Here is a 27,139-nt window from a genome sequence, read left to right as displayed (position 1 = left end):
TACCAGACCCTTTTATAGTGGGAGACAAAGTTAACTATGTATTTTAAGATTGTTGATGTGAAGGTTTGATTTGATACCATTGCAGTGGCAGTGATGTAATGTCCTAGATGAAGTATGTTAAGACTACTAACAATCAATTACTCTAGGCATCCACGTAGTTCTCATATTACATCAGCAGAGGTGCCCAATTCTGAAGTTTGTCAGGTTGTGATTTGTGAATTAGCTGTGGGTTTATAATATTGTTGGTTTCGTTGGAAGATACGTGTCAAGCTCCTTACGAGTGCTTTATGAAGTTCATGACACAATGCATAACAATTTAATACATTTTTTTAAACTTTATAAATGAAGTTAAAAAGACTGACATGTGCTTCATTAAGGACAATTGCAGAGTCTTAACTTCGTTTATGGAATTAAAAAACTATATCACTTATGCATTAAATAATTATCCTTACACTTTATAAATAAATAATAAAATAATCATGAAGTTCGATGTTGACACTTGGTAAAAGTACTATAGAGGCCCTTATACTTGAAGTTGGATTGCGTTTTACCCATTCTATTAAAAAATAGACAAATTAGTCTTTGTACATTAGATTAAAGATCAAATTGATCTTTTTATAAAAATTCTATCCATTTTTTACGGTTAAAAACTAGTCCCTATACGTTAGCATAAAGTGCACTTAGCACACCACGTGGAATTGTCTGTTTATTCTGTTAGTCACACCATTTTTTAATAGTAGAAATGGATGAAGTTTTTAACAAATAGGACTGATTACTCTTTAATCTAATGTACCAAGACTAGTTTACTCTTTTTTTTTTAATAAATGGAGCAAAATACATATAGACTCTTAGTACAGAGGCGTTCATGATACTTCTATTATTGACACATCATCTCTCACTTTATGAATTTTTTTTCTAAATTTTTTACACTATCAAAATATATATCTAAATTTATGAGATTTTAAATTTATAGGGTCACGTGATTTGAACTCCTATCAAATAAGTGTCTGACAAGAGCTTTAATCACTGCTCCATACAAATAAAAATTAATTTTTTTTATTTTTTACATCATAAAAACATACATCAAAAATTGTTTTTAAAATCAAATATAATTATTGATTCAAGATTATATCCACCTTAGTTCTTTTTTTGGTGCTTTATCCTTTCATTGGACACATAGATGAGCTAATAAAACTATTCATGCATTCGCAAGGGTGGTTTTATTCCACGTGAATTACTCTGAATTTTGTTAGTTGTTCATATTCTATTTATGAGATTTTAACGTTTGAATGCTGTTCTAATCTTAGATAAGAACGAAAATAATTAAGTTTAAGTGTACAGAATAAGTCTATTAATTTCGGCTTAGCTGTTTCTTCTCTTTCCTCCATATTCAGTTCTCATTTTAATGAAATATATTTTCTCTTAAAAAAATTGTTTTAGAAGGATTAAATTGTTGATGCAAAAAATAAAATGTGTAAATTATAAAGCTTTCTAGTTTTTTTTTTCGAAAATGAGATGTTCTCCATAAACCACTTCAGAAATTTACAACGCAAAACGCACGACATTTTCTTAATACTCTACGAGCATCGAGTCTATCAAAATTATACTTTTATTAAATAAAAATTAATTAAATTATTACTAAAAAATTTAAAATTTAATCAACGACATATTAATAAATTAAAATATTATAAATAATTATTAAGTAACAATGTATAATGCATAATATAATAAATAATAATATTTTATAATAAAAGTAGACATAATAATAAATAAATTATATAATATGTGGAGAAAAATATTTACAAATTATAAAGCTTTCTCTAGTTTCTTCGAAAACGACGTGTTTTCAATTAACCACCTCGGAAATGTACAACGCAAAACACATGAATTTTCTTATTACTCCATCAAAAATCATTTTTATAATTAATGATACTATGTTTATATACATTAATTATATAAAAGTTTATAAACTCAATTTTATGTCACTTATAATTTAAGTAAAAAATTATGTAATAAATATAATTATTAAAATTTATTTAAAAATCATATGATATTTTGATTGCAATGGCAAAGTTAAAAGTTTATATATAGTCACGACACGAGTTAAAAAATTATGTAAAAAATATCTATAAAAATCATGTAAAAATAAAATGATAAATTATAAAAATAATCACTTATTTTTGGAGTAAATAATATTTTGGTTATTAAATTTTAATTTCTTACAAAATAGTCACTAATATTGTCGTGTTATAATAAAATGGTTACTGTTTGGTTAATTTATCTTTAAAGAGATAATGATAATCACATGTGATTGGTTTAGGAGCGATAAACGTTGACGTGGCAGCCAACTAAGAGCCACATATTTTTTTACAAATTTAAAAATATTTTCTTTTTATTTTATTTTTACTTTAAAATAAGAAAACCTTAAAAAAATACTCTCATTTTTTGAACTAGACAGCACAGGAGGAGGAGAAAAGAGGGTACCAAATGCCATACATGTTTGCTATTGTGGGTCCACAGCAATGTTAAGAACATCAAGGTCTAATGAAAACCCAGGAGGTTTTTTAGGTGCCCAAATTATTAGAATAGGAAAAGGGTATGTTGTCATATTTTAAATTAATTTTTAATAATCTTTATCTTTATTATTTTTATAATTACACTTAAAATAAAATAATCATTTAATTAAATTATTAAACTTAATTAATAATTTTTAAATTTATATTTTATATAAAAATTTATTTACACGTATGTAATTAAGATATATTTATATATATATATAATAGCCGTACATACCAATATTAAAACAAAATGATATATCCTAAATTCAAGTTCCAATCTAAATCTTTTAAAATTTTCTCATAAAATTTATACAAAATATATAAAATAGTTCTCCTAATAATATATTAAATATAATATTTTTTAAAGTATTGAGGACATTATAGGAACAGGCCTGGATAACGTGTACCGTGTCTACCAAGGCAAACAATGAAAACAAAATGTCCAATATGTCTCAGGAAACGTCCTGAAGAAATTGATTGATTGTAGATTGAGTTTCAGTGTTGATCCTTTACCCTAAATGGGACGATTTAAGAAAAAGAATAGAAAAGAAATTATCTGTTCAATTCTATAATTAACCCAAAAAATCATAAATTCGAAGTATCAATAGATAATTAGTTAAATAAAAGAAAAAGATTCTGATTAGCTGATAAAATTATCTTTTGTTCAATTTTTAATTAGTATAATATTCAATAAGGTCCCTTTAATTTTCCAAATCAAAATTTCAATAGCGATTATATTTTTATAATTTAATTTTTGTGCTTTAATTAATAATTTTTCGATTTAATTACTCAATTTACCGCTAATACATTTCCAATTTAAATACATAAATTTTTCTATTCATAATTCCATTGATTTGATTTACAAAATTGAATTTCAAAACTACATTTTTTATGTGAATTAAAATTGAGTCGCTCAAATTAAAGGATAAATCAAATCTCAATTCTCCTAGCAAATCATCCTGCCCTAATTGATCCTTATCAAACCCCCAAAATGTGAGTTTCGTAAAATGCCCTTATTTCTAAGCCAGATGCTGGAATTCTGTTGAGCTCGACGAGGTTGCGCCTTCAATCCAATGTTCCATCCTATTTGCATTACTTGTTTACCATGAATGATTCGTATTGGTATTGGACAGAAACTGTCACCATGACCCATTCCTCCACACAAAAAATAGAGCCATTCTCTCATACTGATATAAGCATAAACTTCATCCCTTTCAATAGTGATCGCACATCCAACTTAACTTGGACTAGTATTATAGGAAACACCACCCAATAAAATTTCTAAACTGCTTAGCCATTACTTCCGACATCAAACCATTTGGCAAATCATGAATCTAGACCAATAATTCCACAATAAAAACAACCAAACTTGCATCGGATCCTCAATGTTAATGAGCTGATAAAAAATCAACAGATTCTTAATAAAATCAAAATAAAAATCACTTTTTCCCCCAAATCAGAAATCAAGATTCCCCAACAAATGTTAAAAATTTGCAATCCTGATCCTTGTTGCTTGAAATTGAACTACACTAACTATAAGAAAAGGCCCCACCAAATAGAGATCATAAAATAATTTCTCATACACTCCATCTAGCTTGATTTGCCACGCTTCCTCTTGACCATTATCAAGACTCAGATTCGCAATATCCTCTTCCATAGAGAAAATAGATCAGTACATACCCTCTCCAATCAAACAAACCAAGACGGCAAAAAAAAATCATAAAACCCTGAATATGCTACAGAAAAAACGTGTTACAATAACATAAAGAGAAAACTTGCACTTCTTTAACTGCTTTTAAAACTATTTCTTCTGCAACAAGAGCGAATGTTTAATTTTAATATTTTCAAATGAATAATTAGAATCATTTACACCCATTGATTTGAGAGTAACGTACCAATCATAGATATACAGAATGCCGCCCTCGAGAATTCGATAAGGACATGTATTTCAAATTGTAAAACGAAGGACAAAATTAGTAATAAAAATAATAATAAAGTGCATGCCTGATGCCTCCATAATAAATCAGCATTTAATTCAAAAAGCAAGAAATTCCAAATCTATTCTTTTTGATTGCCGACCACGTTTTTCTAAATTCCACCCTTAATTAATTCATTCAAAATCATATCAAATGATAATCGTTTAAATTGAAAATTGATAATTTAATTGATAATATAAAATTAAAAATAGAGTAATTTATTGTCAACCAGTAAAAAATTATAAATTGAATCGATTAATTAATTAATTTTGACATAATAATAAATTTAGTTATTAAAATTTATATTTTTTAATCGTTTGACTCTTTTTTTTTAGATAAATTTAACTTTCTAACCTTTTAAAAATAATCGAATTGTAGTTTTTAACAGAAATATTGATTAAAACCTTAAAATTTTAAATATGACAATTGATATGTCAATTAATGTGTACTTCATATTAATTTTTTGATGTATCATATAAGATAAATAATATAACATTAATATTAAGTACATTTACTGTTATGTCAATATCTAAAGTTTTAACCAATATTTTATTTAAAAATGTGACTTATCTTTTTTTTTTAACTAAAGTAAGAAATGTTACAACTATCAATAAATTTAATTATGATTGGATTGATATCAATGCCAAATTCATGAAAAAGGAAATTCCGAAATGGCATTTAAAGTAATTATCTGAAAACCGAGGGGCATATAACCATTAACAACTTCTATATAAATCAAGCATACAATCCGACGTTCATTAAAGTTCCATTATTCCAAAAACGCTCTATTACAAAAGGTTAATTTTAATCTTCCCATGGCCGACAATATTTTCTCAGTTGCCACTCTCCAACAAACACTCTGCACCCCCATGGCTGGTGAGACCCCAAAGGCCACTCCACAGCCTCTCACTCCCTTCTCCGCCGTGGTGCCCGCCCCTTTCATCGCCGTGCATAGGCTCCACATCGACTTAACACTCGAAACCATTCACGAAGAAGAAAATGAAGAGGAAATTAACATGGAGTTGCCCCAAAATTCATCATCAACCGACATCTTTTCTCTTCACTTGTTTCTTAGAAGTGAAGAACCCCTCGCCGTCATGTAATTATCATGAACATACATCTGATGTAATCCATGGATGCTTTCGGTTTTTTTTTCCTTTCTTTGGCTTATGTTGGGGTAGAATTTTTTGCAGTAAAAATCCCATTTGATAGCAGCTAGCTGTTTCTATATATATGCTTGTGGGGTTTATCAAGTAAATAATGTACTGTAATTGATGTCTCTTCTTGTTCTTTAAAACTTTTTGTTCCCTATCACCAATCTTCTTCGACAAAGCACCTGTATTTATAATCCCCATTGGAGGTCACAGATGTCGTTTGACGTAGCCAAGATAAAGCTCGACCTTTTTTACAGATAAACCAGTCAAAAGAACACAAGTGGGGACCGAATGAAGTGGCTTCAGCTTATCAATTATGACAGGCGAATCGCGCATGCTTTATAAAAAACAAACAAACAAACAAAAAAAAAAACAAGGAACCATGACTGATTGAAGTGTTTGGAGTCCCAAAGTGAGAATTCAGAAATGCATGACTGTAAGAACATCAATTTGGACATACCTAAGCATGAATGTTGATATCTTAAGACAATGTAGGAATGTTTAATTTGGGATTTTGTTATCGTTTATGTATTGATGTTTCAACAAAGCTCATAGCTCAATTTGTATAATTTTATGTATTTTTAGTAAATTTGAGTACTCAATTTTGTTATTCTTTATGCTCATATCATACGAATTTTGTTTTTTTTTTTTTCTTAAGGTGAGGATATTGACTCTTTGTTTGTCTTCTCGGAAATTAAGAAAAAGGATTTTGACAGGCGGTGAAAGTTGAAATCGATTTTGAAGAGATTTAATATTTTGAAAGATCAGGTGAATAATTTTTTAATCCAAATGATCAGAAGGGATACTATCAAAGTTGCGGATTGAGTGGCTAAGCATGCTAATGTGGAGATGTGCTTGGAGGGTTGGATAAATCATCCACCATCTTCATTGGTGTTAATCTTGAACAAGGACGGCTTGCCAACTTTGTCTATTGCATAGTTTTGGCTTCGGCCTCACTTTGGTAGAGTTGATTTTATGTCAGCTCGTTTATCTTTGTTAGAGTTTTCTTTCTCTGCTGTTTATGTGGTGTTCTACTCTGCTGATACAGTGATATTTTGTAATTTTCCAATCATTTTATGAATATATTTTCCTAGCAAAAAAAAACTTATTGTAGATAAATTGCATTTTGAATTTTATTAAAAAATTATAATTCAATTTCAACTCGTAGTACATATCACGTAAGAGGTTAAAGATGAGGTAAGCCTACAAACATTAATTTAAGACGATCTAATCTTTTATTACCCAGGGGCATAGTCAAGGAAGCTAGCAGGAGCTAGACCCCTTAAAATGAAAAAAAATTTATTTAAATTTTTTAAAATTTTAAATTAGTAAATGTAAAATTACACTTTAACTCTCCCTAAGAATAATAAAAATTTAATTTAATCCTTTAAAAATTATAAAAATATATACTATTAAAATTATGAAATCATATTTTTATTATTATAAAAATTACAATTTAATTTTAACCTTTTATTTTTTGGCTTTACCCCTACCCCCTACCTTTGTTTTCTCTGCAGGTGGTACCACTTTACAATCCTGTCGCCCCTTCAGAATTGAAAACCTGACCCGACTAGGAACACCATCAATACATGCAATCGAAAAACAACGGCTCCTGTTCATGTTCTGTTGATATAGTTCAAACTCCATAATATCTATGCACTCTTCCCTGGTCCCTTTTTCAACAAAACAAAATAAAAAAAGACTGGTCAATCTTGGTTTCCCTGTATTATGGCCTAAAGCTTTTCACTTCCCTTGACTTTGACCCTCCTAAAAGTTCCCAAGCAATTGAAGGAATGAAGAGTGATAGAGAAGTGTGTCTCCTTTTAAATATTCACAAATATCTTCAACTTCAATCATCATGCATTTCCCCTTTTCGTCTGTCATTAAACTTAGAGACGTGAATGAAAATGAGTTTAGATCTATTTATTCAAGTTGGATTCATTTGTAACCTTAATTAAATAACATAAATGCAATCTAGAGAGCTTATATTATATGAATTTGATTTAAGTATAAGATGAATGAATATTATAAAATTTTTATATAATTCTCGTACTTATAAAATATCAAAGTTGAATATTTAAAATAACATTTAAAAGATTCAAATATCAAACAATTTTAATAGCAAAACATATGTCATATCTCGATAAAAGTATCATAAAGACTCAAGTATTAGAAGTAGGATTATATTTTGTACCCTCTTTTGAAAAAAAAAAAGTAAATTAGTTTCTATACATTAGATTAAAGAGCAAATTGATCATTACTATTAAAAATTTAATCCATTTATACAGTTAAAACTGACATAATTGACAAAATAACTAGATAATAATATGTAAAGTGTTATATATACCTTAAGGAAAAACATTTAACAGCATAAATAAATAAAATTTTTAACAGAAAAAGTTTTTATTTTTAATTTAATATACTAAATTTACTTTTAGAAAACATAAATATAATTTAATTTTTAATATAATAATCTTCATCATATTTTTACTCTAATAACTCTTGTAGCTGCCAAATTTCAATGCGTCATAAAATGTTATTACAACTTCCAACTCTACAGATGTAATGATCTGACATGTGATGTCTCTTCCATTGGAAACGCATCATGAGGGATATGTCTCAAACTAGCTACACTGTTATTGTAAAGACAAAGCATGGCTTTGCAAATTCACTGTCTCAATTCTAATTATGTATGCCTAGCTAGCCATGGGTTTTAAGGCTTTACTACCCTCTCCATTAGGGATCATAAATTGCCTTGTCTCCTACACAACATAAATATTTAAGTGCTAACATCAATTTTGCTATTATTTTAGTGGTAATAAAGAGTACACTCCAAGTTATTTACTTTGTAACTTTGAACTGATTTTAAGAGAATTATGAATGTAGGGACTTCAAGCTTTTCTAAAGAGGTTATTACTAATCAATGCAATTATAAATAGAGACAGAATTCAATAATTATTTTTAAGAGTGGATCGTCGAGATTAAGTTATATATTTTAATAAAAATTAAAATATAATTTTATTATTTATTGATATATATTTTTATATTTTTAGAATGATTAAATAAAATTTTTATTATTTTTGAAGTTAAACTATAATTTTAATTTTATTAATTTAAAATTTCATAAAATTTCAAGGTCAAAATATAATTTTTCATTTTAACTTTTGGTCACCTATAAATCACAAACAATAAAGAGTCAAAGCACATAATAGGATAAAATTCATACATGACAAATAATCTCATAACTATCATACTAAATCCCATTAATCGAATTATTTTTTTGAGAAATACGAGATATCTAAGTCATGCACCTAAAGATATCTATCCATTGATAAGAAAAAGAAAAATGTGAGTGGTGATTGAATTGATGACAAAATAGAATCTTAAGTCGTGAACAGTGATTCGATTGATGATAAAAAATAAAAAAATTATTGGTTCAGTTCTCTATCTTAATAACAGAAAAAAGATTAATCAAATTCTATTGAGTCTAACTCATAGTAATCATTTATCAAAGAATGACTCCAGTTATCAAATAGTGAGAAAATTCGAATCTAAAATTTTAAAGATTTGAAATTTTTTATTTTTTATTGCCAACAATACTATGTTACGAGTAATTGAAAAAATTGATGAAAAAAGTGTGAAAGAAAAATCCAAAATTTAATTCATTAGAAAAAAAAAAAAGTAGCCAAGTTCTTCAATATAAAGAAACTTTGAACTGTAAAGTGCCTTTTTTGCCTTCCATTGACGATGAACCAGAAGGAAAACGGGGGGATTAATGTATTGTAACTTCTGTCACATTTATAAATCATTATCAAACTTAAAAAAGAAACATGCTAAATTTAGATCAAACACAGTCTAAATTAAGTGAATCTTTTGTCTTTGGTCCCTTGGACATATTCAAAACGTTTGCCACATGTAACTTTCTGTCGGTCTTCCATTATTATGAAAAAACCCTTCTCTATATACCCAACACTGCAACACACCAATTCACCATAAGCAAACAAAAAATTCCACTCCCTTTTAGATTTTTCAGCAGAAGAAAAGATCCCAAAGAGACAATGTTGATGAAGGGTATAAAATACTGGGAAACAGCTTATGAAAAGGCACCGGCACTTGTTATTTCTCGGAAGAAACCATCAAGTTGTCCTAGATTAGAGACCATTTTCGAAGAAGGTCCTGAATTGAACTCTGTGGTTGTAGAGAAGATTTTATTTTTTGTTCTGATTCCTTTGTCTCTTTCGGTTTTGTCTTATGTTGTGCTATGTAGATGAATTTTTTTAAATAAAAAAAAAAGATTTTGAATGGAATTTAATTTCTTTCTCGACAATTTTTTTTTTCCTTTTTCGTATCATGTTTTTAATTTTGGTTTCGTTCCTAGGAAAAGGTAATTGAAATCGGTGAAAACCCTTTTATTTCTTATTGGATTTAAATACATTGGTTGGTGAGAAAAATAAAATAAAAAAAGTTTTTATTCTCTTCATTCACATTCTGGAAATAAAAATATTTAAAAAAAAAAAAAAACAAGACTTTAATCAACCCTTACATTAATGCTACGTTCTTCATCAATAGTCTAGAGAAGAGAGCCAAATTATCATTATATTGCCATTGTCAGAAATTACTAAATAACTACATCTCAATCCCACCACCATATGACCATATGACCACTTTGCATCAACGGTGCATGAAACTAATCCCCAAATGACTCAACGTCCTCATTATCTTAAGAAAAACTGATGGAAGTTAATTCGGTTTGATAATTAAGTTAATTGAAAATTTTGATTTGATTAATTGTTAAAATTTTTTAATTTCAATTAATCCAATTAATAAATTTTTAATTTGATTTTAATCGAATTAGACATTTCAACATCACTTGAAATACTTGTAATCACACCGAGTGTTATAAAAAACTATAAAATTATGGAAAAATCAAAATAAAATTTAAGACATAACACATTCTCTTTAAGGTTTTTTTATAAGTTTAGGATACAACAAAATCTTAATATGTTTAAATAGATTAATAAAATAGTTGATAACGTTCTTAAATAGGCAATTAACAGCTACTTTTAACGGACTATGTACAAGTACTTCTAAATGTCATGCCTTTTGGAACAAAATTATCTGCATAAATTGTTTCATCTTTCGTTAAGTTACTATTTAGAAAGTCATTTAATAATTAAATTTAAGTGTAATTGTTTGTAATTACACAATGGTGATATGTTTGTATAACTATTGTAATTAGCGGATCTCATCTAATTATATATAATTAGAGCACCTAAATTACACTTTTTATTTCTTAGGAGAAATGTGAGAATTGAAATAATTACATAAGTAATTACACCTAGATTCAGTTTTTTTAAATTTATATAAATTATATTATAAGTATGAATACGTATAAATATTTAGTATAATTATGACAATTATTATTATTATTATTATAAATTTTAAAAATTATATTATAAAAATAATTTTTATATTTTATTAAGTTATAACAAAAAGATATTATTTAAATCCTAAAAAAAAACGTCGCAACCGCCCTACCTAAGTGGATTAGTCACCGCTTTTACCATGGCTGTTAACATGGTTTTTTTATATACAAAATTAATTGTATTAAATGTGTAAAACGAATGAAGTTGGGTTGAGAGTAGAGGTGCTCGTGGTTCGAGTTTAAGCATGATATTAATATACTTTATACTTATTCAGATCTCGTCTAGCCTGAAATATGGGCTTAAAATTTTGTTAAAATCTGTTCTTATTTTTAAAAAATTAACTCAAGTCTATTTTAGACCCACCTATATTATTTTTAAAAATATATATTTATATTATATTATTTTAATATTTAATAATTTTATACATTTTTATTTCTTGAAAATTTTATATAGTTATTTTAATATTATTTTATTTTTACATTATAGTAGCTTTATATATTTAGTATATATTTATTTTTTAATGTGTTCTAAATTATATAATATATAAAAATAACATAATAAAATATTATAAACTTAAAAACAAGCCAGGCCGAGTTGGGCTCGAACTTCCCAACCCATATTTTAAATAAGCCGAATTATTTTATTCAAACCCATTTTTCAGGTTTAATATTTTTATCCAAACCTTATCAAATTTCGGGTAGGCCTTCGAGCCTATAACCATGAACAAGTTTAATTGAGAGTACAGTAGTGTATAGATAGAATTAATTAAAAAAATTTAAAAAAATTAATTAAAAAATTTAAAAAAAAATTAATTAATTTGATCTTGTTAGTATAAAATGTCAAACACATCCAAGGTATGAAACCATTATTGGCATTCATTATACTAGAGTGAAACTTGATTAAAAAATAAGGGCTTATAAATCATAAACTCTCAAAAAAATAGAGACCATGAGAGGTTTGGATTGGTTAAATGAAAACATAATTTACAAATTTGGAACATTCCAAAGAAAAGTTTACCCAAAATCATTGACCAAACACTACCCATTCTCACATATTACAATGCTCTATAGAACTTTTTCATCATTGATCTCCCCTTCCATAAGCATTGAATTCTTTTCATCTTTTTTGCTTGTCGATTTCAACGCTTCTAGGAATGAGCCCAAAATTCTTAAACGTTTCGAAGCCTCAGAGAAGCAAAGCAAATTAGAGGCACAGGGTCTGAAACTCCATTTTTCAAGCAACGAATACTCATTGGAGAAGGTTCATGCACAACGAGTCACGTCCTTGTATAGCAAGAAATAGAAAACTGTGGCCAACACCACGGGAAGGTAAAGGAAGATTTTCTTAGTGAAAACTGATTCATTTTCACACCCTTCTTCAACAATGGTCTCTAGCCTCGGATAAGTTGAAGATGTTCTTGTCGAAACGTGGCGTGCAGGTGCCACTGCACCCCAGTTTTGCTTGCATCCCATCTCTTTCATCATCTCTAAAACTTATTAAAACAGAAAAGCTGTTTTTGACTATGGGCTTTGATGGTTGAAGGAGAAAATTGTTAAGGATCTCAAGAGGAGACTGATATTCGAGGAATTGAGGTGTGGAAAGCTTGGAGATCAAAGTATGGATTATATAGGGTAGGCGGTTAAGGGGTGTTACGGTGCTTAAAATAAGGAAAGATCAACAAGCAAAAAAAAGACTGGCAGTTTGTTGGCAATAATTTAGACCAGAACAGACACAAATGTTTAAAGATGGAGATTAACCCACGTTAGCAAACCATCTACATTCCAAAGTTTACCCTTGTTTTTTTCCTCTTGTTATAGCAAACAGTCTTTTCTAATTTTCCAAAAGACATATTGAAAAAATATCATTTCGTACTTGGCATTTCTAATAATCACGAGGTACAGATTGGATTTTTCTCACCAAAGTTAATATAAATATATATAAAAATTACTTATTATGACCAGACAAGACAAGACATGGAAAATTCCCTGTGGAAGAGGCAATTGGATGCCTTACTTCCGCCATAAGATCACTGGTCCATCCCCCTGTGATTGTGAAGACCAATCAACCAAATTTCGGCCTATAACTTATGGATAAGGATTAAGAAGATAAAAAATGGAATTTGAAAGTAAAAATATATGGTTTATTCTTAAGAGTTCATAGATATTGAGCAAAGCATTTCGCCTATAAAGATTATTACCTATCAATAAACCGTCAACAAATTTGTTCTAGCTACAGTCCACATTGCCTTGGCCTGGCCTAGCAAATTTCGACCGAAAAAGTCATAAAACAGTCTTTTCAAGTTTCAACGCCGTACTACTGACAAGTCTTATCAAGCTTCAACGCGGTCTGAACAAATTCGGACGGAGGCAAATGCAGTGTATACAACTGCACGTGTCTAGACAATGTGGTTAATTCTGGTCTCTTTCAAGGGCTATATACAAGTAAAGATGATAATAAAATAGTAAGCCAGACAAATGAAACGCAGTCTTGTTATTGGATAAGGCCATTGTCAACTTAACCTGAGTCCTCTTCTACCGGAAAAAAAGGGGTATTTTAACGTTATTGTATTCAATGTAAAGGAAGATTCAAAGAGAGTTATCTATTTTGCATTCATTTGTCACAACATATAGCACTGTCCTGAAAATATTCCTTTTGTTGATCTATTAACATGTATAACAAGCTTCTTTGTAACTAATTCAGAAAGGGAATAGCCTAAATGATTTACCGGATTATGGTTTGAAATCACTAGTTGTTTTGGAGTTTAGAATGTCAGTCGGAATTTCATCTGTCGAATCACCCTGAATGGTTTTTTCAGTTCCATGGTAAATAACTCGTGTCTTCTTAATGCCTGCACACAAAAAATTATAAAAGCGATGTGTCATACAACATTTCCAGAAATCTGAAAACAAGGGAATATCCAGGGAGTCGAATTTGCAGCCCTTTAACATTTGGTAAAAGGAAAAAGAATGCTAGATAATAGTACTTGGATGGAAGTGTAGAGAATTTGAAGTTTTTGTTTATTACTTGTTGAGCTTTTACCTTGGAGACAGTAGATGTAGAAGCGTGAAAACAACGGCAATGGTAACCGAAGAAGAACCGATAAAGACATATGCAAGACCAAGGAAGTCATTCTTTCCCCCCAACCAGCTTGTTGTTGAAAGAACAAGCTTCTTTTTACCACCAAAACTGTATGTGTTGTAGTTGTTCATTAGGTGGACCACTACAACATCATCCACATCTAAATCCTTTTCGATTCTCCCATACAATTTTCGGAAGCTAGGGAGGGCAGATGTACGCATCCATACAATAAGATCCTCCTGATCGCTCAGCTACAATTCATTCATTCACCGGCATCAAAAGAAAGTGCAAGAAAACCAAAAACCAAAAGATTATTTCATATCTCAAGCTCTAGCTGAATACATTACTCAAACCAAATAGACTGTATTAACATAATGAAAAGAAGAAAACTTGTTATTGAAAGATATTTGGTAGTTGGTTGTATTCGAACAGGTATGTCAAGTACTGAATAAATAATTTCGGGCTAGACAAAAGAATCAGCAAGACCACAGTAGAAATTCTCAGGAAAGAGCTAATACTTACAGGAATTGTTGGGTTCAGCTTCCCACCACCAATCAGTGTACCATTTTGGAAATTGAAAGGATATACATTCTTTCCAAATTTGTGTTCCCGGTCACTCTTCCAGGCAATGTTCTTCCTGTTGACCTTGAGTTCTGCTCTATTACGGATAAATGTAAATGTATCATTAAATAAACTCCATGCTATTAACCCACAAGGAATGATAGGCCGATCATTGTTGACCTCTACAGGTTGACATGAACTTATGCCATGTTCGTTCTGTCCGTGTAAGAGTTGCTTGTCGCTTCTGCTTTTGACATACCTGGCAAATGTTTAGACCAGTGAAGTGCAAACAGGAAAAATAATGAAGATTAAACCAAGAAAATTTTGATATTTGAATAACTTGTAAATAACAAATAAGTAAACAACTAAGGGAAAAAGGGAAAAAATAGTAAGCAGGGCCTCAACCATGAATAGTTATTTTAAGGTCAAAAGTAAAAGGCAACAAGCCCCTTTATAGTTCATTTAAACAATTTGAGGGCAATGGATCAATTTATCAATGTTGATCAAGCCAAAGCTTTAAACCCATCAAGTGAAAGATTCGCACCGACGGTGGTTCTGATAATAATTTTCAAGCTGATAGTAAATGTAAATTGGAGCTTTCATGTACTTGGGCACCTACAAAGAAATGTTCGATGCAAAATAAGGGTTAAAAAAGGCAGTCATATGCAGCTTAATAACGACCTGTATTCAACTAAGAATAATGCACCAATGCTAGCACTGATTAGATGTTTCTCTCAGCATTCCACAAAAAAAAATCGACTCACAAAGTCTATGGAAGAGAAAGAAATACTATGTAATAGTTCAATTTCCCTTCCTTTCCAACGGACTCCACTTCCACAGATAAACTGGTTTTAGTTCCTAGTAAATTTCAAAGTCCAGTGACACAAAATTTCACTTTTCCTGGAACTAGACAGTCAATTCCTGATAGTCTGTGCTGCAGTATAATGCATTGTGATAACATAGAATGAATGGTTGAAGGTATAGCTTGGCTAGATTTTCATTTTTCACGGTGAAGGTATAGTCAATGCAGAAACGAAGTATCACCTTGAAAGAAAGAGAACAATTCTTGGGAATTGAGTCATCCTGGATATATGAAACCTTATCGATTCTAAATGGCTCAGGTACACATCCTATGTCATATCGTTCCACGATTTCAACAACCTACCAACCAAGAAAAGAAGTATAAAATATAGCCAGATGAGATAACAAGAGCTAAAGAATGGGCAATTACACTATGAGAAGCTCGCAGAGTAACAAGGCCAACAGGAATGAAAATGAAACCTATAAACAAAAATGTCATAATGACCTGCAGAAATGAAGATGAAACCCATAAATAAAGCTAGGTAATAATCAACATAAATAAAAGTTAACATCATAAAATGCAAGTTAAAATATCAACCAGAGATTAAGGAAATTATTGGATGCTAAAGAGTGTAGTCGTGCTCTCACCCATTCTGGAGTAAGGACAGGTTTGCAAGCCGGAAGACTCTGCTGAGTGAACAGGGAAAAAGCTACACAACAACCATAACAAGACCAACAAAATATTAATGAGAGAAAGATTTGATTGCTTGGTGGACTAAACAGGTAAAAGCTGAAAAACAACCATAAAAAGATGATCGTGGACAACTTTGCTACCACTTCATAAAATGGAGTACTTCTTATACAAAGTCAAAGTTGTAACGCAAGGCAGACCATGACTTATTCTCATCTACATATCATTCAACCCTCCACAATTAGCATAACAATCGATGCATAATGCATTTCAGATGTGCTCCAACCGCGAATAGTCTAGCATATAACTATAATTTTTAGCTTAATGGCAATTATGGAGAAACAATTCAAAGGATACACCATCATTCCACCTGCTGCTCTCACTGCCACAACTCCCCAAGAAGAAACTCAAGTATGCGAGGAGAGCCGGTAGTGCACATACAGAGACGGCCACATGGATCGTCACATTTCTTTCTTCTGCTTGCAACTATTTGTAGACAATTGCTAACAATGCAGGTAGTAGACATATGCAACGAACAAATGAACTAGTATTTTGTATCAGCTATGTCTATATTTCATCATATGTACTTGAAGCTTGAGCAGATAAATGAAAGATAGGCAGGCATGTGCAAGTACGGATCTCTCTCTCTCTCTCTCTCTCTCTCTCTCTCTCTATGCATCTGTGTATGTATGATTTACATAAAACCAAAAGCAACACATTTTAAAAGTAAAAGCTTCAAATATCAAAAAGAAAACAAGAGTTAGAATAGCCAGAAAACCTGAATCCCTGTCTCTTTGTGTTCCTCTATCGGTGTCTGTCATTTCCGAATCTCCACGGTGATGCTTTACTACCACAATCCTTCCAGCAACCTTTGAAGTTTGAATTCCTATATGGCATCAAAACAATAAAACCAGTAAAGCACGAACCTTTCACAAGCCAAACCAAAATTCAGAAACCTCGTTTCTAATTGCGTTATATGCACTTTCATTAAAACTCAGTATTAGACAAAAGCTAATTTGAACTATATTCAACTTTCATCATCTTCATTGTTCATTTCACTAGCAACCTTTCTCTGAGCACATACCTTATACCAGTATTAAATGTTAATTCCCACATTCTATTTTCCTTCTTTTTTTAAGTTTCCTTGCTCAAGTCACCAACCCTTAAGTATTTCTCTAATTAAACTCAAATAGATATTAATACTATCTTAGCCCCTAATCTAATATCTCTTATACGACAATTCCCAAGCAACCAAACAGAGCATAAAGTTACAATTGGTAATCAGATAGCTTCACCAATCCTCAAAATCGAGAACTCCACAGTAAAGGATAAATGAATGAATAAGAAAACTCATCTTATAAACTACATTATGCTTTATTCAGTAGAAATTCATTTGCACCACCGTTTTGTGAAAGAGCTAAGTAGTAAAAAAAAAAAAAAAATTAACTTGTTTTCACATTCCTTTCCCTTGCATTTTCTCTTTAACCAAACAGGAAAACAGAAAAATCGTACCGAGAGAGTCAACTATAGAGAAGTGGCGGCAATGTCGATAAGCCCAAAAGAATGAGCTTGAAAATAAGGAGGGAAGATTGAATTATACGAAAATTAAAGCGAAAATTTTCATTGTTCTTTAATTGAAGCGGGAGGTGAAAGATTGCTTTGATGAGGGAACTGGAATCTTTTCAATCAAACATTGTGTTTTACAACATTCACGTGGGAAAAAGCGACAGTACCAAGCAACCGAAAACCAATATAAATAAGGTTAAACTCAACAACTATTAGTAAATTTCAACTTTGACCACGGATTTTAAAATTTACAAAATCATCACTAAACTATTTAATTTATTAGACTGTTAAAATCGTTGTCATACGACATTTTCTGTTCACACCTTCTACATTTTATTCTTCTCTTCTATAGTTTAGATTTTTTTTTTCATGAAATAATTTTAAAAGTCATAAATTGTGAATTAAAATTCAAATAACTTTTTTTTTATGTTCAACACTACCTATCAATCAATTGAATCTAATGTATATTATTTTACTCGTTGATGGATATTGATCTATCGTACCAATTATTAAATTATTACTTGGAGCTTATTAATAGGACTTTTGAAAAAAACTTAATTGTCTTGTAACTTAAATAAAAACTTTTGAATAGATCCGTAACTTAAATGAAAACTTTTAGATTGTTTAATGATTATTTTATAATTTTTTAAGTTGAGTAACTAAAACATAGATTTATTAATAATTTAGTGATTCTACATTTAATTTATCTATAAATAAAGAGAGAGAGGTGAAAATTAAAAAAATGATTTTAAAAATATTCTAAATTGCAACATAAATTCTGATTGAAGGTGTTGGAGCATGTAAATGAGATTGCTATACAGGGGCGAAGTAAAGTTGTTGGAAATTTTTATTATTTTTAGAGGTTAAAGTTTAATTTTATTTTTATTAATTTAAAATTTTAAAAATTTTAAAACAACTAAATAAAAAATTTTCAATTTTAACGTGCACGGGCCTGCGAGCCACCTATATACGCCACTGGCTTTAAAGCCGCCAAATGCTCTATAGTTAAAGATGTTTTCCACTCAATGATCAAGATATTTTCTTAGTTCTTTCCCTCTCCAATTCCCACACATTCTGATCACCCAAACAAGGCATTTCGGCAGCATCTTCTACTCTTCTGTTAAACCTATGCGGGAAACGTCATCTCCACAAATCCATGCAAGGTTCATACTCCATGACCTCCACCAGAACCCAACAGTTTCCTCTCATCTTATCGATTCCTATGCCAACTTTGGCCTCCTCAGCCTCTCTTTATTTTCTAACAGACTGTTCTTGTTAGCCGGAAGCCGAGTGCGGGAAAATGGTTCATGGGCAGTTGGCAAAATTGGGTTCATTTGAGGTTGTTGTTGATGCTTTGTGGAGTTTTAATGGGGAGTTGGTGAGTTTGAGCATAAGGTGGTTGATGAAAAGCCTGTTAAGGATTTGAGTTTGATTTGCATTCATTGAGGGCAAGAAAAGCTGTTCATTGTTGGGTTCTAGTTAGTGATTTAAGGATTTATCTGTGAATACCGCTCTGTTTTCGATGTACTCAAAACTTAGTAGTCTCGAAGATGCAAGGTTGTTATTTGAAAAGATGGCGGAGAAGGACCTTGTACTGTTATACATACCATTTTAGTCCTTAGACTATTAATAAAAGGAATTAACCAAAGCTAAATTTTAAAAGAGTTACTATTAATTATTTAAAAAAAACATGAAACTTATTTATTTTTATTTGCACTTTTAACTCCAACAAAATTTTATAAATTTAAACTTGAAACCACAAACAAAATTGAACGACATAAAAATACATATTCTAACCGTTAAAACAATAATTTAGACAATAGCCTAGTATATAATTTGATTAACAATTTAACGCATTAATTCAATAATTTTTTTAGTTGCACACTTCCGAGCAACAACTTAATATTTATTCTTAGTAGATTTAATATTTATTTTCAGACAATAATTAAACATGTAATTTTGAACAACATTTTAATACATTTATTGGGATTACCTCATTATACACAGAATGGACTATCTTGTTTGTACACATCGAACAACTTCATATCTTCAAAATGAGACAACATTAACACTACATATAACATCAAATTGGACAGCTTACACCATATATGACAGTTTTTAAATAATGATTGTTAAATTTATTAAAAATTATATTTATTTAATTGTTTTTTAATAATTTAAAGGTTAAATTAATCCATTTAATAGTAGATAAATTAATTTAATATAATACGTATAATAAAGGTTGCTATCAAGTAAAAGCAATGTATGTTTATGTGATGAGAAATGATTTAAACTATAAAATGTTTGTTCATAATTCTCGAATGTGATTATTTTACTGTTCAATTTATGCACAAAAGATAATGTTATGTATAATTATATTAATTATTTGATTGTTATTATTTTATTATATTAAGTGATAATATAATATATCATTAACAATGTGATAATATTTATTCCGTTACTTATATTTTAAATATTATTTTACTTTAGTGACAATTCAAATAATAAATGACCAACTCATATATATTTTAGTGACAAAATTATCTCTCACTAAATACTTATTAAATAGTAGTGTTTCATGTTATCGTCATTAATGTCATGATTTTATTATAATAGATGATGATATAATATGTCATTTAACACTCTTACAATATAGCTTTCGTTATTTCATCATTGACTAGAAAATAAATTATTAATGACGATTTTTTATATAATTTGACAATGCCACAAGTTGTCACTAAATACTAACTATTAGATGATGTTATAAGTTATCATCATCATGTTCTCGATAATATGAAAAATTATACATTGTCACTATTAACCTTTACTGTCGCAATGAATACAACTATTTTGTGTCACAAAATATAAATAATAACATAAATATAATTTTCAATAACAATATTTTAGGCACCATTAATAAGTAAATTTGTTATAGTGGCTCTCCCAAACCGCTGATTTTTCGCGAATTTTCACACCATTCATGGTGTGAATTGCTCTCACTCTAGTGGCTCTTCGTAACCCTCATGGGGTGAACCACTACAGTAGTATCAACAAACACATTATCTAACTTTAGTTATAAAAAGTTGTAATCGGAAGAACAATTGAAAGAATAAACATAAAAGTTGGTTACGTAGTTCAAAAAACTTTTCTATCTCTGTAAGGTTTTGCCCATAAAGTAATATAATTCACTATTAATCTATAGTACAATATGTTATTTAAATTAGCTTACGCATCAAATTACCACTTCATTCATATACATCAATTGAAGATCATTCTATCCATTAAAACTTTCCCTTTGAAATTAGCTTAGCTATGAGTAGCGCATCAACACAATTTGTATACAAATTATACACTAAGAACAAGGTCCTAACAATGAATGGATAAGTGCTCTCTTAGTGCTATATGAAACAAACAAACCTTTGCTAAATAGATATTATTGGCTTGCAATTCTTCAATTGGAATGAATTAGTATTTATTTGAATTGTGCTTAAATAAATCTTTAATAAGAAATTAAATAGGAAAAGATCTTTAAGAAATAGACTTCTATAAAAACTAAATATCTTTATTTAAAGTAACACAACTGCATATAATATCTTCAAAAAGAAGAAGTCATTACTTGATTGATATTTAACATGATCTAATCATTAAATAGCTACTTACAATTCTCAGAGATATATAAAAGAAAACAAGATTTTTTTGTCAAAAGAATGTCGAATGTCAATATAAATATATGTCAAGTTGTACAACAATCCACTTGCAAAGCGAGTTAAACTAGCTTTGTATATTAAACATACAACACGACACTAACAGGCAGGCAAGGGCTTTAGCCTAAAAATGAAAACTCACATTTTAATCCTTTTATAAATGATGAAATTAGAAAGTTATATACGATAAAATTACACTTTGACCCTAAAAAAATCCTTTAAAAACTATGAAATATAAGTTAATATATAATAAAACTATACTTTGATCTCTCAAAATTTTATAATTCAATTTTATTCTCTAAAATATTTTAGATTCGCAAATTATATAAAAGTCAACTATCTAAACCATTTCAAAAATGATACCCAGCTTTCAATTGGATTTGCATAAAAAAAAAATTGTGATGATACCATTATTGGCATTCAATATAATTTTTAAGTAAATGTTAATAATGGCCAAAATGACAAGAAGTAAAGGCTTATAAATCGGAAACTTTCAAAAACTAGAGACTAATGAGAGGTTTGGATTGGTTTAATGAAAACATAATTACAAAATTTGGAAACATTCCACAGAAGGTTTGCCAAAAATCATTGACCAAACACTACTCATTGTCACAGATTACAATGCTTTATGAACTTATTCATCATTGATCTCTCCTTAAGCATTGGATTCTTTTTTTCTTTTTTTTTTATTTTATCTCTTTTGCTTGTTGATTTCCATGCTTCTGGAAGTTAGCCCAAAACTCTTAAATCTTTCAAAGCCTCGGTGAAGCAAAGCAAACTAGAGCCACAGGTTCATGCAATAAAACCGCATTGGAGTTGGAGAAGGCTCATGCACAACGCTTCACATCCTTGTATAGCAAGAAATAGAAAACCGTGGACAACACCACGGGAAGGTAAAGGAAGCTTTTCTTAGTGAAAATTGATTCATTTTCACACCCTTCTTCAACAATGGTCTCTAGCATTGGACAAGTTGAATATTTTCTTGTCGAAACGAGATGTGCCTGTTCCACTGCACCCCAGTTTTGCTTGCATCCCATCTCTTTCATCATCTCTAAAAGTTTATTGGAAAAAAAAAAAGAGAGCTGTTTTTGAGTGGTTTTTGAGTATGGGTTTTGGTGGTTGAAGGAGAATATTGTTAAGGATAGAGGAATTGGGGGTCTGGCGAGGTTGGAGAGCAAAGGAGGGATTTATAGAGGAAGGGGAATAAGGGGTGCTACAGTGCTTAAAATAAGGAAAGATGAAAGAGTTAAAAGACTGGCCGTTTGCTGGCAATAATTTAGACCAGAACAGACACCAATGTTTAAAGATGGAGGTTAACCCACGTTAGCAAACAATATACATTCTAAAGTTTTGACTCTTGTTTTTTTTCCCCTTGTTATAGCAAACAGTCTTTTCTAATTTTCCAAGAGACAGATTGAAAAAATATCATTTCATACTTGGCACTTCTAATAATCCATGAGATACAGATTGGATTTTTCTCACGAAAGTTAATATAAATATATATATACACATATATATATATATAAAGATTACTTATCATGACCAGACAAGACAAGACATGGAAAATTCCCTAAGGAAGAGGCAACTGGATGCCTTACTACCGTCATTAGATCACTGGTCCATCCCCCTGTGATTGTGAAGACCAACCAACCACATTTAGGCCTATAATTTATGGATAAGGATTCAGAAGAAAAAAAAATGGAATTTGCAAGTAAAATTATATGGTTAAGAGTTCATAGATATTGAGCAATGTATTTCACCTATCAATACACGGTCGACAAATTTGTTCTATCTACAATCCACATTGCCTTGGCCTTGCCTAGCAAACATCGACTGGAAAGGTCGGAAAACAGTACAATACTGATCGGTCTTTTCAAGTTTCAATGCAGTCTGAATGAAACAAAAAAATTCGGACAGAGGCACATGCAGTGGATACAACTGCACGTGTTTGGACAATGTGGTTGATTCTGGTCTCTTTCAAGGGCTATATACGAGTAAAGACCATAATAATAAACCAGACAAGTGAAACACAGTCCTGTTTTTGGATAAGAACATTGTCAGCTTAACCTGTGTCCTCTTCTACGGGGAAAAAAAGGGGTTTTTTAACGTTATTGTATTTAATGTACAGGAAGCTATTCAAAGAGAAAGGTACCTACTTTGCATTCATTTGTCACAACATATAGCATTTTCCTGAAAATATTCCTTTCGTTGAACTATTAGCATGTATAGCAAGCTTGTTTGTAAATAATTCAGAAAGGGAATAGCCTAAATGATTTACTGGAATATGGTTTGATATCACAAGCGAATCACACTGAAAGGTTTTTCCGGTTCCACGGTAAATAATTTGTTTCTACTAACACATGCACAGAAAAGTATACAGAAGCAATGTGTCATACAACACTTCCAGAAATCTGAAAAGAAGGGAATATATCCAGGGGTGGAATTTGCAGCAGATTAACATTTGGTAAAAGTAAAATGAATGTAAGATAATAGTATTTGGATGGAAGTGTAGAGAATTAGAAGTTTTTGTTTATTACTTTTGAGCTTTTACCTTGGAGACAGTAGATGTAGGAGCGTGATAACAACGGCAACGGTAACCGAAGAAGAACCAATAAAGACATATGCAAGACCAAGGAAGTCATTCTTTCGTCCCAACCAGCTTGTTGTTGAAAGAACAAGCTTCTTTTTACCACCAAAACTGTATGTGTTGTAGTTGTTCATTAGTGGACCACTACAACATCATCCACATCTAAATCCGTTTCGATTCTTCCATACAATTTTCGGAAGCTAGGAAGGGCAGATGTACGCATCCACACAATAAGATCCTCCTGATCGCTCAGCTACAATGCATTCATTCACCAGCCTCAAAAGAAAGTGCAGAAAACCATAAACCAAAAGATTATTTCATATCTCAAGCTCTAGCTGAATACATTATTCAAACCGAATAGACTGTATTAACATAATGAAAAGAAGAAAACTTGTTATTGAAAGATATATGCTAGTTGGTTGTACTGGATAAGTAATTTCTTGCTAGACAAAAGAATCGGAGAAAGGACAGTAGAAAGCCTCTAGAAAAAGATAATACTTACTGGAATTCTTGGGTTCAGCTTCCCACCGCCGATCACTGTACCATTTTGGAAATTGAAAGGATATACATTCTTTCCGAATTTGTGTTCCCGGTCACTCTTCCGGGCAATGTTCTTCCTGTTGACCTTGAGTTCTTCTCTATCACGAATAAATGTAAATGTATCATTAAATAAACTCCATGCTATTAACCCACAAGGAAGGATATGCTGATCATTGCTGAACTCTACAGGATGACATGAAATGGTGTCATGATACTTCCGTCCACGTAAGAGTTGCTGATCACTTCTGCTTTTGATGTACCTGGAAAATGTTTAGACCAGTGAACTGTAAACTGAAGAAACAATGAAGATTAAACCAAGAAAATTTTGAAATTTGAATCAATTGTAAATAAAAAATAAGTAAACAACTAAGGTAAAAAGGGAAATATTGTAAGCAAGGCCTCAACCATGAATAGCTATTTTAAGGTCAAAAGACTGCCAAAAGTAAAAGTAAGGCAACAAGCCACTTGATAATTCATTTAAACACTGGTTGCAATGGATCACTTTATCAATGCTGATCAAGCCAAAATTTTAAACCCATCACATGAAAGACTCCGCACCGTCAGTGGTCTAATAATTATTAAGCTGATAGTAAATGTCAGTAGGAGCTTTCATGTGCTTGGGCACCTACAAAGAAATGTTCGATGCAAAATAAGTGTTACGAAAAAACAGTGATATGCAGCTTAATAAGGACCTGTGTTCTACGAAGAATAATGCACCTATACTAGCATTGAATAAATGTTTCTCTCAACATTGCACAAAATAAAATTGACTCACAAAAGAATTATGGAAAAAGGATAGAAAGAAATACTATGTAACAGTTCAGTTACCCTTCCAATTAACTCAAATTCCACAGATAATAACTGGTTTTACTTCATAGTAAATTTCAAAGCCACGTGATGCAAATTTGCACTTTAACTAGAAATAGACACTCAATTCCTTACAGTCTGTACTGCAATGTAAGCACTGTATTCACAGAGAAAGAATGGTTGAAGATATAGCTTTGCTAGACAAAGATTGAAACATATGAAACATTTCCGTATTAACTATATGCTGATCTTACTACACCAACTTAAGGAAGCAAGATTTTCACACTGAAGACATGGTCGACGAAGAAAAGATGTATCACCTAGAAGGAAAGAGAACAGTTCTTGGGAATTGAGTCATCCTGGATGTATGAAACCTTATTGATTCTAAATGGCTTAGGTACACATCCTATATCATATTGTTCCACAATTTCAACAACCTACCAAACAAACGAAAATGCTTATTCACATGTTATAAATATATCAATGGATGTTTAGAAAAGAAGTATAATATATAGCCACATGAGATTACAAGAGCTAAAGAATGGGCAATTACACTATGAGAAGCTTGCAGAGTAACAAGGCCAACAGGAATGAAAATGAAACCTATAAACAAAAATATCAGAATGACCTGCAGAAATGAAGATGAAACACATAAATAAAGTTAGGAAATAATCAGCATTAATAAATAATAACAGTTAACATCATAAAATGCAAGTTAAAATATGGGCTAGAGATGAATGAGAATTTCTGGTACTAAAGAATGTTGTCATTGTCATGCTCTCACCCATGCTAGACTAAGGACAGGTTTGCAAGCCGGAAGCCATTGCTGAGTAAACAGGTAAAAAGCTGTAAAACAACCATAACAAGGCCAACAAAATATTAATAAGGCAATATTGATTGCTTAGTGGACTAAATAGCAAGTCACCAGAAACCAAAAAAGAAATTAATTCTAAATAAGAAAATAGAAGATGATTGTAGACAGCTTTGCTACCACTTCATATAATTATAAGTTTTAGTTTAATGATGATTATGGAGGAACAATTCAAAGAATACACCATCATCCACCTGCTGCTCTCACTGCCACAAATCCCCAAGAAGAAAAGACTCAAGTTTACATGCATAGAAAGGGAGCCACAAGTGCAAGTGCAGAGACAGCTACATGGATGAACACATTTGCTTACCTTTGCTTGCAAATATTCCAGACAAATGCTAAGAATGCAGGTAGTAGACATACGTAAAGACACAATAGAGGCAGGCATGTGATTTCATCCCTCCGCATCCATCTAGGTGATAACACATAAGGATCCGTGTATATATGTATGTATGATTTAAATAAGACTAAAAGCCAAAGGAAAACAAGAGTTAAAAGTACAGACATGAAACCTGATTCCCTGTCTCGGGATCTTCCTCTATCAGTGTCCGTCATTTCCAAATCTCCACGGTGATGTTCTACTACCGCAATCTTTCCAGCAACCTCTAAAGTTGCAATTCCTATTTAACAACACAACAAAAAAAGCAGTAAATCGCAACCCTTTCTATGTGTTATATATGCACTTTTACTTAAAACTCAGCATTGAACCTCCATTATAATAAAAGATAATTCATTTCACTTGCAATCTTTCCATTTTTTTTCCATTCCTAGGTCACAAACTCATAAGTATTGCTCCAATTGAACTCAAATAGACATTAA

The 27,139-nt window shown here is 30.7% G+C and overlaps 2 protein-coding genes and 1 pseudogene across 2 annotated transcripts; 1 reads left to right on the top strand and 2 right to left on the bottom strand.

The window, feature by feature from the left end:
* Positions 1-9,683: 9,683 nt before the first annotated feature.
* On the top strand, positions 9,684-9,995 carry LOC128281646 (uncharacterized). Its single transcript, XM_053019811.1, has one exon. The coding sequence runs from the start codon at positions 9,747-9,749 to the stop codon at positions 9,957-9,959; it is 213 nt and encodes a 70-aa protein (XP_052875771.1). The 5' UTR covers positions 9,684-9,746; the 3' UTR covers positions 9,960-9,995.
* A 3,648-nt stretch (positions 9,996-13,643) lies between these two features.
* On the bottom strand, positions 13,644-17,994 carry LOC108488675 (putative ALA-interacting subunit 2). Its single transcript, XM_017792965.2, has 9 exons — positions 17,758-17,994; positions 17,024-17,131; positions 16,203-16,264; positions 15,985-16,059; positions 15,798-15,914; positions 15,298-15,368; positions 14,715-15,012; positions 14,154-14,443; positions 13,644-13,962 (listed from the first exon to the last, which is right to left on the bottom strand). The coding sequence occupies exons 2-9, from the start codon at positions 17,064-17,066 to the stop codon at positions 13,956-13,958; spliced, it is 963 nt and encodes a 320-aa protein (XP_017648454.1). The 5' UTR covers positions 17,067-17,131; positions 17,758-17,994; the 3' UTR covers positions 13,644-13,955.
* Positions 17,995-23,823: 5,829 nt separating this feature from the next.
* On the bottom strand, positions 23,824-27,104 carry LOC108488772 (putative ALA-interacting subunit 2; annotated as a pseudogene).
* Positions 27,105-27,139: the final 35 nt, after the last annotated feature.

The sequence above is a fragment of the Gossypium arboreum genome, chromosome 10 (genome assembly GCF_025698485.1).
Source record: "Gossypium arboreum isolate Shixiya-1 chromosome 10, ASM2569848v2, whole genome shotgun sequence".
NCBI lineage: Eukaryota > Viridiplantae > Streptophyta > Magnoliopsida > Malvales > Malvaceae > Gossypium > Gossypium arboreum.
The sequence above is the reverse complement of the archived record's forward strand: the minus strand, read 5'-3'. Positions and strand labels throughout refer to the sequence as shown.

What these genes read in the sequence shown, in the direction of transcription:
- LOC108488675 (XM_017792965.2), bottom strand. Translation starts at nt 17,066, where the DNA reads ATGACAGACACCGATAGAGGAACACAAAGAGACAGGGATTCAG. An exon ending in ATTGTTCTCTTTCTTTCAAG is followed by an intron (nt 15,369 to 15,797) that starts GTGATACTTCGT and finishes ATTTCTTTGTAG; the next exon opens with GTGCCCAAGTACATGAAAGC. An exon ending in AGCTGAACCCAACAATTCCT is followed by an intron (nt 14,444 to 14,714) that starts GTAAGTATTAGC and finishes AATGAATTGTAG; the next exon opens with CTGAGCGATCAGGAGGATCT.
- LOC128281646 (XM_053019811.1), top strand. Translation starts at nt 9,747, where the DNA reads ATGTTGATGAAGGGTATAAAATACTGGGAAACAGCTTATGAAAAGGCA.